Below are 14,033 nucleotides of genomic sequence, written 5' to 3'. Positions count from 1 at the left end.
TGCCATGAAAAATACATATATTTTGGGAATAGGATATTTTTGGACACATAAGTTAAATATATTTTACTTAAGTGGGACTTAAAATATATTTCTCGGAATCACAATAATACATGTATAAATGCCCCCATCCTTGGGAAGGAAATACGAAATAATGTTTAACGATTATTCCATAATAGAATATAATTTAAAGTTAAAATAATTATTTTAACTAATAATTATAACTTGGAATAATATTCGGAACCTTAAAGGTCACAACTCAAAAACATTAAACCTAAAGCCAAGGCACGGCCCGTTCGTCTAATAGACATTAGTACATGTAGGTCGTCGCATAGCAGACAGAGTTTGGATTGACGACTCGATCCAGAGGACGCAGTACTGTGAGTTCATGTCCCCCTTTTCCTTTAACTGTTTTCAGTTTTATACTTTGGGGGTGAAATACATGTCATATTTATTACAGACGCTTTTATAATTGGTATGGTTAGCTTAAGGAGGGTTTAGACGCTTAGATCATGTGAAAGGTGGGTACGACACTTAAGGCCATTAATCCTCATCGTAGGACCGAGGGACATGAGTGATAGATCTATTTGGGTGTAGCGAGCCCACACCCATGAGGCCAGGGCGGCCCATAGTGGTGACTGTGTCGTACAGCCGGAGGCCCGGTACAAATTTGGTAGGTTTGAGTACTTCCTGCACCATTCACACAAACAAGTGGTTTTGCATCCCATTGGTGATCTCTTTTATTTTTCCTTAATTACTACATACCAGGGTTTTTCATACATACAAGACACACTTCAAAGGGTTATACATACTCACATACACATGAACTCGCTCAACTTTTGTTGATTTTTCAAACTACATGTATTTCAGGAAACTAAAGGATCTGGCAAGTGTCTGCATGCATGTTAAGCTGCGTTGAATAAAGATGTCATCCGGGGTAGTTGGTTTAGGAGGTGTAACCCTTGCCTGGACGGTTACATGTCTTTAAACCATGTTTTTATTTCAAGTCTTTTGTTGTGTCTGGTAAACATGTTTTAAACAAGTATGGTTTGTAACTTACCGTAAGTGTCGACATTTTCCAACAATGATGTTGTGGTAGTATTTGACTTAATGAATGGATGAACATCTTATGTTTTAGTCATGTAGTGTTGTTGTGATTGTTGTTATGGTATTAAGAAGTCACACCAAATTAACCCACGCTTCCGCAAAAGCCAGGGTGTGACAGCTTGGTATCAGAGCCTCGATCACAGCGAACTAGGATTCCTTCTCGAGTCTAGACTATGATCACTAGGGCTCTCACGAAAACATTTTTACATTGCATACACTAAACGCCCAGATCCAGGGTACAAAACATTTTTACAAATAAAAGGCACAAATACGCTTAACAAAATTTATATTTCAGTCTTAGAGACTGAGGGAGTTCAGTCTTAGAGACTGAGGGAAGTTCAGTCTTAGAGACTGAGGGAAGTTTAGTCTGAGAGACTGGGAGGGGTAGTCTGGGGAGACTAGGAAGATTACTTGCTTGCACTAATGTGACTTACATGTTTATTTGATTTTATGTTGATATGTGTGCATATGTGTGGTTGTGTTACAGACACCATGCCATCATCTTCAGATACTGGAGTATCGGACACCTTGGATCCCATAGCGATCGTGTCGAACGACGAGATCCCGTCAGAGAGTGAGGTCTACACATCAGACACTACTAGCACGGATGAGGATGATTTCCAGTGTGACACCTGTGTCACCACGAACACCAAACAAATGCCAAACCTATGAAACATTGTGTTTCATACCTGGGATTTGTATAAATATGTGTATCCTTTGCACATATCATTTCTCGTTCAATTCCGAGCTTTAAATCGCTTTCTGGAAAGTTATACGCGCACTGGTGCGTAAACGTAATCAGTTTAGCGCGACAAACACTCCGGAATAGTGAAATAGGCTTAACATACCTTAAATGACCTTTACATAACTTAGAAATAAGTTTTGGAAGGTTTGGTATGGCGAAAACAAGTTTATTCGATCGCAGGGACTATTTGCGTCAAACTGCGAAACTATACCGATTCGTAAGGTAACTTATAGTCCAGAACTTGATCATAAGTTAAACATACTATATATAACCTAAACATGGCTTAGAAATAAGCTTTGATAGGTTCGGTGTGCGAAAACATGCTTATATGATCTTACAGGGACTAAAAGTGTCAAAAATGGCGTAAGTTTGCATTTTCGCGCATATCTTACGTTCTGACCACATCTGGACATCCAAAATTTTTGTACACACTAAAATATTTTTATTTTAGTGATCGGCATGCAAAAATTCCATTCGTCGCTTAGTTTGGATCGATTTTGCGTTCGTTACGACTTCCGTCGTAGTTAACCGAACAACGCGATTGTACGATCAAACGAACCGACATCCGAGATATTTTTGAGCATGTTTTGAGTCCCCTATACTTTAGCTTCATTTTAGAGCCTTAAAATGAGGTTAACGGGGTTTAAACGCATCGAAAAAGGCTTTAAAAACGTGCAGGGACCATTTCTGCCAAATTTTGAAAGTTCAGCCTACACCATCGCGTAGCGCGACGACCATAAGGCTTTATGGTCGCGCTACGCGACCATCACATCTGGGCAGAAACATTGTTTTCAGCATCAGTTTGATAATTCAGGGACCTTTCTTGCAATTCCTTTGTGTGGTGACCAAGTTAGCACCTCTCCAAGCAAAGTATAGCTGTCAATTACACTTGTATGGCCAGATTTCTTTGCTTAATGGCTAATCAAAACACTTGTGATGATCCTATTAACTCACCACAACTATAAATAGCCATCCTAACTCCTTCATTCCTTGCTCATTCTCATTCTCTCCTCTCTACATCTGCTTGGGAGCTCTCCTAAGCTGAATTGGGACTTTGTCTTCTTTGTTGAAAAGATAGCAAGGACCCTAAGTGAGATTCTTTCATTCTTTTTATCGCTTTTTCCTTATGTAATGCAGAAAGTCAAACGTTTGGCCAACAGTTTGACTTTCGGTTTTGACCATCAATTGGTCAAGTCAAAGTTCAATTGAACTTTGACACGTGATTGTAATCACGATAGTTATAATCCTTCGTGATTATAACCGCTGATTACCACGTTAATTAGGCGTAGTGTCGAGTCAAAGTTTCGGTCAAAATGCGTTTTAGCACGCATTTTGCAACGGAACTACTTTAGGGTATCAAAACACTTTGTTTTGATACCAAATCAGTAAGTTAAACATGTTTTGACATGTTTAACTCGACACTATTAGTTTAGTGCTTGTTTAGGGTCGTAAGTTAAGCGGCCTAAACAACCGCTTAGACTTTCGAACCCGACCCGTTTGGTCGATCTTTAGGATCCGACCAAGCTTAATTAGTGATCATAGTTGTATAGGGAATAACCACTGAGGTTATACCTTATGATCACCTAGGATTGGTTAGTCGTATGCTAGTTAGCTTGTATGCCCATAGGAAATGACCAAAATGCCCTTTTGAAGCTAAAATCCGTATTTTGACTATGTGAACATATTTTTGACATATAATCTGAATTAGTAACATGTTTAGGGATAATTGGGCATGTAAGACTTGACATAGCACATAGTTAACCATCCGAACCTAGTTTTACGCAAACGACGCATTATAGTGGCTTATACTACCATAATGGGTCGAAACGGGTCAAAAGCACTTAGGTAGACTTCCAAATCAGAATGTTAGGTCTATTAAATCATGCCATATGAGTTGCAATACTCATTTGATTTACAGAACTTCATTCTATCATATCTTCCGATTTAGGATCCGATTGTTTAACATAGTGATCCATACTAGGTGCCACTTGATTCCTTGATTTCCCGAGCTTTGTTAGGACACTTAATCAAGGATACTTGCAATCTCAAGTGAGTACATAGTCCCCTCTTTTACTGTTTTCAATTGTTTTGGGGTGAAACATATATGCCTATCTGTTATTTTCTTGATTTTAAACTATATGATTACACATGCTTAATACATATTCTTTTGACAAATTAAACAATTACCTATGGTTTAAACACTGATTTTCCAAAACTTAATAAACAAATTGTTGGATTGTACCATTTTTATACATTCACCCAGCCGATTGGTAGTATGATATAGCGCTATAGGACTAGACACCCCATTCCTGTTGTATGGAATGTCAGAAACCAAATTTTAACCAAATAGAAATTGCCTTTGTGGTGTTACTATAGTCTCCAAAGTGTAGTTTGATACACTAAGGCATGATTGAATACCAAATCACACTCTTTTCGTATATGTTGATATACTACAAAAGTACAGTTTGATGTGCTCTCAAATGTGATCTACCAAAGTATATTTTGATATACTAAGTACAAAATCCAACATATGTTTTAACATACTACTTTGTTATTTCCCAAAGCATAGTTTGATATGCTACTGTTTACCAAAGTATAGTTTGATATACTACCCACTTTGTTATTTCATAAACTAAAGTATAATTTGATATACTACCAAAGCATAACTGATATGCTATTTTTAAACCAAAGCATATTTGATATGCTATTTTCAAACCGAAGTATAATTTGATATACTACCAATACTTTTATCCTTAAACTAAAGTATACTTGAGATATACTACCAAATCTAATATTTTAATTACTAAAGTATATTTCGATATACTACCTATTAACTATTTCAAAACTAAAGTATACTTTGTTATACTATTTATACAAACTTTCCAAAACCAAAGTATATTTTGTATATACTATAAACCCTTTTACAAAACGACACGTTTTCAGAAACAAAACTTTTTACATTGGATTCATGGCTATTTTGAAAACATAAAACCTTTTCCTCCTTTATCCAAAGCCATGAATCTAATTCATAAAATCCTATGTTACTCACAGGCATTTTTATGCTGACGTACCTATTTTCATATATGTTTCAGGTACTGCTTTGTGATGATTGTTGATGCATGCTACACATAGGATGGACTTGTGCCTTAGCGACTTTAAAACTTAGAAACAATTAGTTGTATTTATCTGAATTGTACCAAAACATTGAGTTCAATAATTTAATAAAACAAAACTATTTGATCCATGGTTGTGAAACAATGATTCTGTTACAACACTCCCCGACGTTTCCGCCACGATTTGTTGTTTTACGTGGTCGGGGTGTGACAGAAAAGTTGGTATCAGAGCCAATGGTTATAGGGAATTAGGTTATTAGTAATGCTTTGACCTAGACTATAACCTTCCTAGGACCCTAACACAAGTTATCTTGTGTTTAGTCTTAAAACAATACACTTCACCTATCCTTAGGTGATAACCACAACGAGAACACAATAACGAATCCGCTTGGAAAATTAAACATCTATCCTTGGATGATTGATTGCTAGGTTTTGAACCCTTTGTTATAAGGTTTTGAACCCTTCCAGTTTGATTCGTCTTTGGCTTTGTGCCTTTTGAGTTTTCAAAATCTCGTCAAAGTTTGGGTCTAAATAATGTGAACACGTGCAAACTGGAAGAGTGAATGCCTGTACCCTGAGTTTTCTGTCTAAGGCTAGAGTGTTCGTACAAATCCGCAGTATCGGACCAGTCACTCTTACCTGGGAACTCTTGGGGTGAGTGTTCACTTATAGGCGAGCATGTCTTCAGTGATACATTATGTTGACCCATTTACTTTGATTTGTCACAGTGTCGTTTGTTTGTTTTAAGTAACGAACAAATGGTCACAATCCTTATGCCTTGTCGATATTCTTAACATCCAGTTTTGAATATCCAATGACATCTCACTTGTTTTTCCCTCGTGTTTCTTTGCTCTTTTAGAATATGCCTCCTCGACGTGATCAAGCTCAGGATGCCGCTTTGGCAGCCTTAATCGCTCAGCAATTCGCTGCTGTACTCCCGAACCTTATCGCCCAGATAAATCAGGCAAACAATAACAATAACAATGTTCAGTGCACCTTTAAGACATTCAACTCAGCTAAGCCACTCACATTTACTGGGTCTGAAGGGGCCACGGGACTCCTACAGTGGTTTGAGAGTCTTGAAAGCACATTTCGTCATGTGCAATGCCCAAACGAGCGAAAAGTTGAGTTTGCGTCGAGTGTATTCCAGAAAAGAGCACTCACATGGTGGAATGGAATAATGAGGGATCGAGGTGCCGATGTAGCAATGGCACAAACCTGGGAAGAGCTTCGGGCTCTAATGATGAAGGAATTATGTCCTCGTCATGAGCTTAGGGCTTTGGAACGGGAATTTGATGATCTCAAACAAGACAGCGTTGAACATCGAGCATACACTGATCGTTACGAGGAATTGAGTCTGTTATGTCCTACCATGGTTACGCCTTTGGATAAGGCAATTGAAAGATACATCGATGGCCTTCCTGATCCAGTTCAGGATATTGTTACTGGTAGCAACCCTACTACCGTCAGACAAGCCATTGAACTATCTGCTACCCTGACTGAATCTCAAATCAGGAAGGGTAAGCTTTTCCTAAAAGGCGATCTGAAACCCTCTGACAAGTTGGCACAAGAAAAACCAAAGGATAAACAGATCGAGTCCTCTAAGAAGTCGAAGAAGCGTAAGGCTTCACAAAACTTCGCAGTGGTCGCTCAGAATGATCAGGTTGCACCAAATCAGGCAGCACAGCCTCGTGCTAGGAAGAACTATATTGGTACTACACCCTTGTGCAACAAATGCAACCGTCATCATGTGAATCAAACACCGTGTCTCAAGTGTACCCACTGTGGGCGATTGGGACATTTGGTCGAAACCTGCCGTCATGTTATCCAAAACCAAAATGCTGCAAATCCTGCTGTTGTTCGAGCACAGTTTCCACCTGGATCGTGCTATAACTGTGGTGATCTTACTCACTACCGGAACAATTGCCCGAGACTTGTTAATGCAAATCCAGCACGCGGACGAGTATTTAACATAAACGAGGCAAACGCGAACGACAATGCAGCAGTGAACAATTAGTCTTTTGTATTTCCTTTGTTTGTTATCTTTTGACATTTGAGACAATTCAGTTATTATAAATAAAATGGTTATTCCAATTTTATTTCCAAAACTGATATGATTGTGTATGTGTTGGCATACCTCTACAATATTGACACCAAAGAACCATGTTCTTTCCAGAACAAACTACTCGTGTGGTTCCTTCATTCTATGATCATTTGTGATCTCCCCAAAAATCCTAAGTACTAGTTTCTTTTAAGAAACAAAGTACGGGTGCAATTCTTAATCAGATACTTGAAGTACCATTTCAAATCTTTGATTTGATAAAGGTACTGTCGTAAGTCCTTAATTGGATTCTTTATTTATCCTAATACGAATGTTATAACACGACAGAAACAAATTCCAAATCCTTATAAGATCTTCCTATCTTCATAGTTAGATTCTTGAGGATATTTTAAAGTACTAATTGAAGTCCGTGATTGGATTTCTAGTGTACTTCAAATTCACAAACGAGCTAATAATTAAATTAACGAATACATAATTTGGTGATTTTGTGTTTATGTGTAACTCCAAAGCTCGTTATCTAAGTCCTGGTGGAATCTTCCGTATTTTCATATGTTAGATTCTCAGAAGGATACTCAAAGTACTGTCTTAAATCCTTAAGGAGCTTCTATGCAAATAGTAAGAACCTTGGATTCCAAAGTGCTGATTCAAAACGATTATTTGGTTCCGAGTTATAAAGATCCCTTAGATGGTCTATTTAAAGAGATCATACGACGATCTAGATAAGGAGATCATGTGTTGATCTAGTTAAAAAGATCGTTCGTTGATTTAATTAAAAAGATCTTTTGGTGATCTAGTCAAGTCATTCCATGTTTGTTCGATTGATTTTACCCCACACATTATGAAATGAACTGTGCGGACTGTGCAAGGAATTACGTAATTATGGATGCATACGTAATTATAGAATTCAGTGCACAGAAACCACAGCAAGTTTTGTCATGTGTTAAGACCTATAGTGATGAGAATAATGAGATGGGAGCAATGTAAAAGGGCATGGTGGATACGCCGCTGGTATTTCCTATATATAAGTGTTCCTTATTACATTGCGAAAGTAGCGTTATTTAAATTACTAGAAGTCCTGGACCTTGACCAATGTTATCTTATTTTGCATTCTCCGACTCTGATTTCGAGCACACACAAGTTTCCTATAATAGTCTTCATAGGAAACATTCTCCTATCCGTTGTTCAAAACCCCATGTTTTTGGTACTACAACAACGACATTTTGGCAGTTAACAGATTCGCTAAGAATCCAAACGTGACCTAGAGTTCTACTTGGGAAACGAAGGATTCATTTGAAAGCGAAACGATCACAGTTGTCTTCACAAGTTTCCTCTAGAATAAAATTTCGGGACGAAATTTCCTAAAGTAGGGGAGACTGTGACATCTGTGTCACCACGAACACCAAACAAATGCCAAACCTATGAAACATTGTGTTTCATACCTGGGATTTGTATAAATATGTGTATCCTTTGCACATATCATTTCTCGTTCAATTCCGAGCTTTAAATCGCTTTCTGGAAAGTTATACGCGCACTGGTGCGTAAACGTAATCAGTTTAGCGCGACAAACACTCCGGAATAGTGAAATAGGCTTAACATACCTTAAATGACCTTTACATAACTTAGAAATAAGTTTTGGAAGGTTTGGTATGGCGAAAACAAGTTTATTCGATCGCAGGGACTATTTGCGTCAAACTGCGAAACTATACCGATTCGTAAGGTAACTTATAGTCCAGAACTTGATCATAAGTTAAACATACTATATATAACCTAAACATGGCTTAGAAATAAGCTTTGATAGGTTCGGTGTGTGAAAACATGCTTATATGATCTTACAGGGACTAAAAGTGTCAAAAATGGCGTAAGTTTGCATTTTCGCGCATATCTTACGTTCTGACCACATCTGGACATCCAAAATTTTTGTACACACTAAAATATTTTTATTTTAGTGATCGGCATGCAAAAATTCCATTCGTCGCTTAGTTTGGATCGATTTTGCGTTCGTTACGACTTCCGTCGTAGTTAACCGAACAACGCAATTGTACGATCAAACGAACCGACATCCGAGATATTTTTGAGCATGTTTTGAGTCCCCTATACTTTAGCTTCATTTTAGAGCCTTAAAATGAGGTTAATGGGGTTTAAACGCATCGAAAAAGGCTTTAAAAACGTGCAGGGACCATTTCTGCCAAATTTTGAAAGTTCAGCCTACACCATCGCGTAGCGCGACGACCATAAGGCTTTATGGTCGCGCTACGCGACCATCACATCTGGGCAGAAACATTGTTTTCAGCATCAGTTTGATAATTCAGGGACCTTTCTTGCAATTCCTTTGTGTGGTGACCAAGTTAGCACCTCTCCAAGCAAAGTATAGCTGTCAATTACACTTGTATGGCCAGATTTCTTTGCTTAATGGCTAATCAAAACACTTGTGATGATCCTATTAACTCACCACAACTATAAATAGCCATCCTAACTCCTTCATTCCTTGCTCATTCTCATTCTCTCCTCTCTACATCTGCTTGGGAGCTCTCCTAAGCTGAATTGGGACTTTGTCTTCTTTGTTGAAAAGATAGCAAGGACCCTAAGTGAGATTCTTTCATTCTTTTTATGGCTTTTTCCTTATGTAATGCAGAAAGTCAAACGTTTGGCCAACAGTTTGACTTTCGGTTTTGACCATCAATTGGTCAAGTCAAAGTTCAATTGAACTTTGACACGTGATTGTAATCACGATAGTTATAATCCTTCGTGATTATAACCGCTGATTACCACGTTAATTAGGCGTAGTGTCGAGTCAAAGTTTCGGTCAAAATGCGTTTTAGCACGCATTTTGCAACGGAACTACTTTAGGGTATCAAAACACTTTGTTTTGATACCAAATCAGTAAGTTAAACATGTTTTAACGTGTTTAACTCGACACTATTAGTTTAGTGCTTGTTTAGGGTCGTAAGTTAAGCGGCCTAAACAACCGCTTAGACTTTCGAACCCGACCCGTTTGGTCGATCTTTAGGATCCGACCAAGCTTAATTAGTGATCATAGTTGTATAGGGAATAACCACTGAGGTTATACCTTATGATCACCTAGGATTGGTTAGTCGTATGCTAGTTAGCTTGTATGCCCATAGGAAATGACCAAAATGCCCTTTTGAAGCTAAAATCCGTATTTTGACTATGTGAACATATTTTTGACATATAATCTGAATTAGTAACATGTTTAGGGATAATTGGGCATGTAAGACTTGACATAGCACATAGTTAACCATCCGAACCTAGTTTTACGCAAACGACGCATTATAGTGGCTTATACTACCATAATGGGTCGAAACGGGTCAAAAGCACTTAGGTAGACTTCCAAATCAGAATGTTAGGTCTATTAAATCATGCCATATGAGTTGCAATACTCATTTGATTTACAGAACTTCATTCTATCATATCTTCCGATTTAGGATCCGATTGTTTAACATAGTGATCCATACTAGGTGCCACTTGATTCCTTGATTTCCCGAGCTTTGTTAGGACACTTAATCAAGGATACTTGCAATCTCAAGTGAGTACATAGTCCCCTCTTTTACTGTTTTCAATTGTTTTGGGGTGAAACATATATGCCTATCTGTTATTTTCTTGATTTTAAACTATATGATTACACATGCTTAATACATATTCTTTTGACAAATTAAACAATTACCTATGGTTTAAACACTGATTTTCCAAAACTTAATAAACAAATTGTTGGATTGTACCATTTTTATACATTCACCCAGCCGATTGGTAGTATGATATAGCGCTATAGGACTAGACACCCCATTCCTGTTGTATGGAATGTCAGAAACCAAATTTTAACCAAATAGAAATTGCCTTTGTGGTGTTTCTATAGTCTCCAAAGTGTAGTTTGATACACTAAGGCATGATTGAATACCAAATCACACTCTTTTTGTATATGTTGATATACTACAAAAGTACAGTTTGATGTGCTCTCAAATGTGATCTACCAAAGTATATTTTGATATACTAAGTACAAAATCCAACATATGTTTTAACATACTACTTTGTTATTTCCCAAAGCATAGTTTGGTATGCTACTGTTTACCAAAGTATAGTTTGATATACTACCCACTTTGTTATTTCATAAACTAAAGTATAATTTGATATGCTATTTTCAAACCGAAGTATAATTTGATATACTACCAATACTTTTATCCTTAAACTAAAGTATACTTGAGATATACTACCAAATCTAATATTTTAATTACTAAAGTATATTTCGATATACTACCTATTAACTATTTCAAAACTAAAGTATACTTTGTTATACTATTTATACAAACTTTCCAAAACCAAAGTATATTTTGTATATACTATAAACCCTTTTACAAAACGACACGTTTTCAGAAACAAAACTTTTTACATTGGATTCATGGCTATTTTGAAAACATAAAACCTTTTCCTCCTTTATCCAAAGCCATGAATCTAATTCATAAAATCCTATGTTACTCACAGGCATTTTTATGCTGACGTACCTATTTTCATATATGTTTCAGGTACTGCTTTGTGATGATTGTTGATGCATGCTACACATATGATGGACTTGTGCCTTAGCGACTTTAAAACTGAGAAACAATTATTTGTATTTATCTGAACTGTACCAAAACATTGAGTTCAATAATTTAATAAAACAAAACTATTTGATCCATGGTTGTGAAACAATGATTCTGTTACAACACTCCCCGACGTTTCCGCCACGATTTGTTGTTTTACATGGTCGGGGTGTGACATCCAGCCATTTGCTCTTCCCGATTTTGGAGACGATATTCCTATCGCTGATGGCCCTTTCGATGGGGACCTACCTCCTCTTCAGGTCCCTGCTCCTCTACCACTTGCTGCAGTTCCTCTCGAGGATCTGCTTCATGATGAGTTCGCCGATGACGACATCGATTTGTTCCTAGAGGGTCCCCCGGAGGGTGACCAAGATGGAGTGGCCCTCATGGATGCCGATGTCCCTTTTGCTGATGATCCTGTTGTCGATCCTGTTGTTCCCTTGGCTGAGATCCCCGCTGATGTGCCCATTGCTGATCCTGTCATTCCAGTCGAGGCTCCCATTGAGGAGGCTCCTTTTGATCTGTTTGGTGCTCATTCTTTCGAGTCTGTAGTGTCTGCTTCACTACACGCCCAGGGCGTACAGCCCTATTCCTCTGATTCCGACTCGGACATGGCGATGTCGGCTGTGCCTCTTGTTTTCCTCGACGTTGACCCAGAGCCAGAGGTCGAGTTTTTGCCTGATGAGCCTGCTCCTGTTGGTCCGGAGCCGGTCGTTGCTCATGACCCCATTGAGGCCCCAGTTGTTGCACATTTACCTGACCCTTTGCCTGAGCCTGGTCATGTCGATATGCCAGACATAGCACCACCTGTCATTGATGCGCCCGTCGAGTTACCACCGATTCCTGATGCCCCTGTTATTGATGCACCCAATGTTGCACCTGTAGTACCTGTTTCAGCCCCTGTGCATGCTGAGTTGCTGACCATGCACCGTTTGCTTCTCACATTGATCCCCATTATGCTGACACCCGCAACGGGTGGATCGAGGACGATGACGATTACCCACCGTTTGTGCTTCCTGTCACTCCTCCCATAGCACCCATTTCTGCACCCACTGATATTCCATTGTTTCACCCACACACCACAGACGCCCATCGCACTGATCTTCCCATCACATTCCTTCAGGACATACTGCTACCTCATCCTGGAGAGGGGTCATCGAGGCAGCCACCTGTTTCTGTTCCACCTGTACTGTCATCATCTTTTCCGTTCACATCTCAGTTTCCTCATGTTGCACCACCTACTGCACCATCTTTCATACCATCGAGCGAGCCATTTTTATGGACTACGCTCCCTGTCATGCCATTGTCTGATCCGTACCACCCGTACCATGTCGGGTACACTACGGAGGACATACTTACATCCTTGATGATGCAGCAGGATGCATTGACACGTCGTATTCAGAAGTTGGAGAGAGCTCCACGAACACCTTGCCACTGTCAGACCCCCTTTGCAGCACCACACGCTCCTCATCCACTTTCCCCTGATTCAGGCGTTAGTTTCTTGACATCTGAGCATCAGATTGTGTATTTGCTGCGCGTCTGTCGTGCCTTAGAGGAGGACTGGTTGCACATGCGTCGCTTGCTTTTCTCTCGTTTTCCTCTTCCTCCCCCGCCATCAGCATAGGCATTTTTATTTGATGCAGGTAGGCCTTTGGTGAGAAGACCGCGATTGTGCCGACTACACAGCATCTTGAAGACCGCATTTTGATGTCATGACTTTTGATATTTAGTTTTTGATTGTTGTAGAGGACTAGATAGTTCAGACAAGGGCGATGTGGCCCTTAGTCACTTTTGATGTACGATACTGTTATAAAACTTGTAAACATTGTATTGTGGTCTTGATTTTATGATAGCACAATCGCAGTATTCTCATTATATGTGTTGTTGGATTAATTGTTTTAATTTTATAACATGTGATGTTATGTGATTGGTGAATGTTATTACGTACGCATATTATTTACTTACTATGACCTGACCAATATAATCACCCTTTTAGAAGATGCCTCCACGCCGGAACGTACACATGCCTACTACTGAGGCGGAACTCCAAGGGATAATTGCCGCAGCTATAGCACAGTACACAGCCTCCCAAAATGACACAAGTACCTCCAACAACAACAACAACAACAACCCTCCAAATGGTAATGATAAGTCACTAGAGACACATTACGCTATATTTGGACAATCCATGTGCAATTGCTAATAATTCTTGTAAATGACATTGCTTGTACAGGGTGTACTTTCAAGCAATTCTTAGATTGCAAGCCGCTAAACTTTGACGGCACTGGAGGAGCCGTGGCTTTTACCCGTTGGACTGAAAAGACTGAAACGGCAATAAGAATGAGCAAATGTGCGTAGAGACAACAGGTTACATACATCTCTGGGCTTTTTACTGATGGTGCCGTATCATGGTGGAA

General features: G+C 38.9%; 1 protein-coding gene across 1 annotated transcript; it reads left to right on the top strand.

Annotated features, from left to right (window-relative positions):
* The first annotated feature begins 1,596 nt into the window (after positions 1-1,596).
* On the top strand, positions 1,597-12,650 carry LOC110900621 (SH3 domain-containing protein C23A1.17-like). Its single transcript, XM_022147504.1, has 2 exons — positions 1,597-1,683; positions 11,799-12,650. Exons 1-2 carry the CDS (start codon positions 1,597-1,599, stop codon positions 12,648-12,650), a joined length of 939 nt encoding a protein of 312 aa, XP_022003196.1.
* Positions 12,651-14,033: the final 1,383 nt, after the last annotated feature.

Source organism: Helianthus annuus, chromosome 13, assembly GCF_002127325.2.
Source record: "Helianthus annuus cultivar XRQ/B chromosome 13, HanXRQr2.0-SUNRISE, whole genome shotgun sequence".
NCBI lineage: Eukaryota > Viridiplantae > Streptophyta > Magnoliopsida > Asterales > Asteraceae > Helianthus > Helianthus annuus.
The sequence above is the reverse complement of the archived record's forward strand: the minus strand, read 5'-3'. Positions and strand labels throughout refer to the sequence as shown.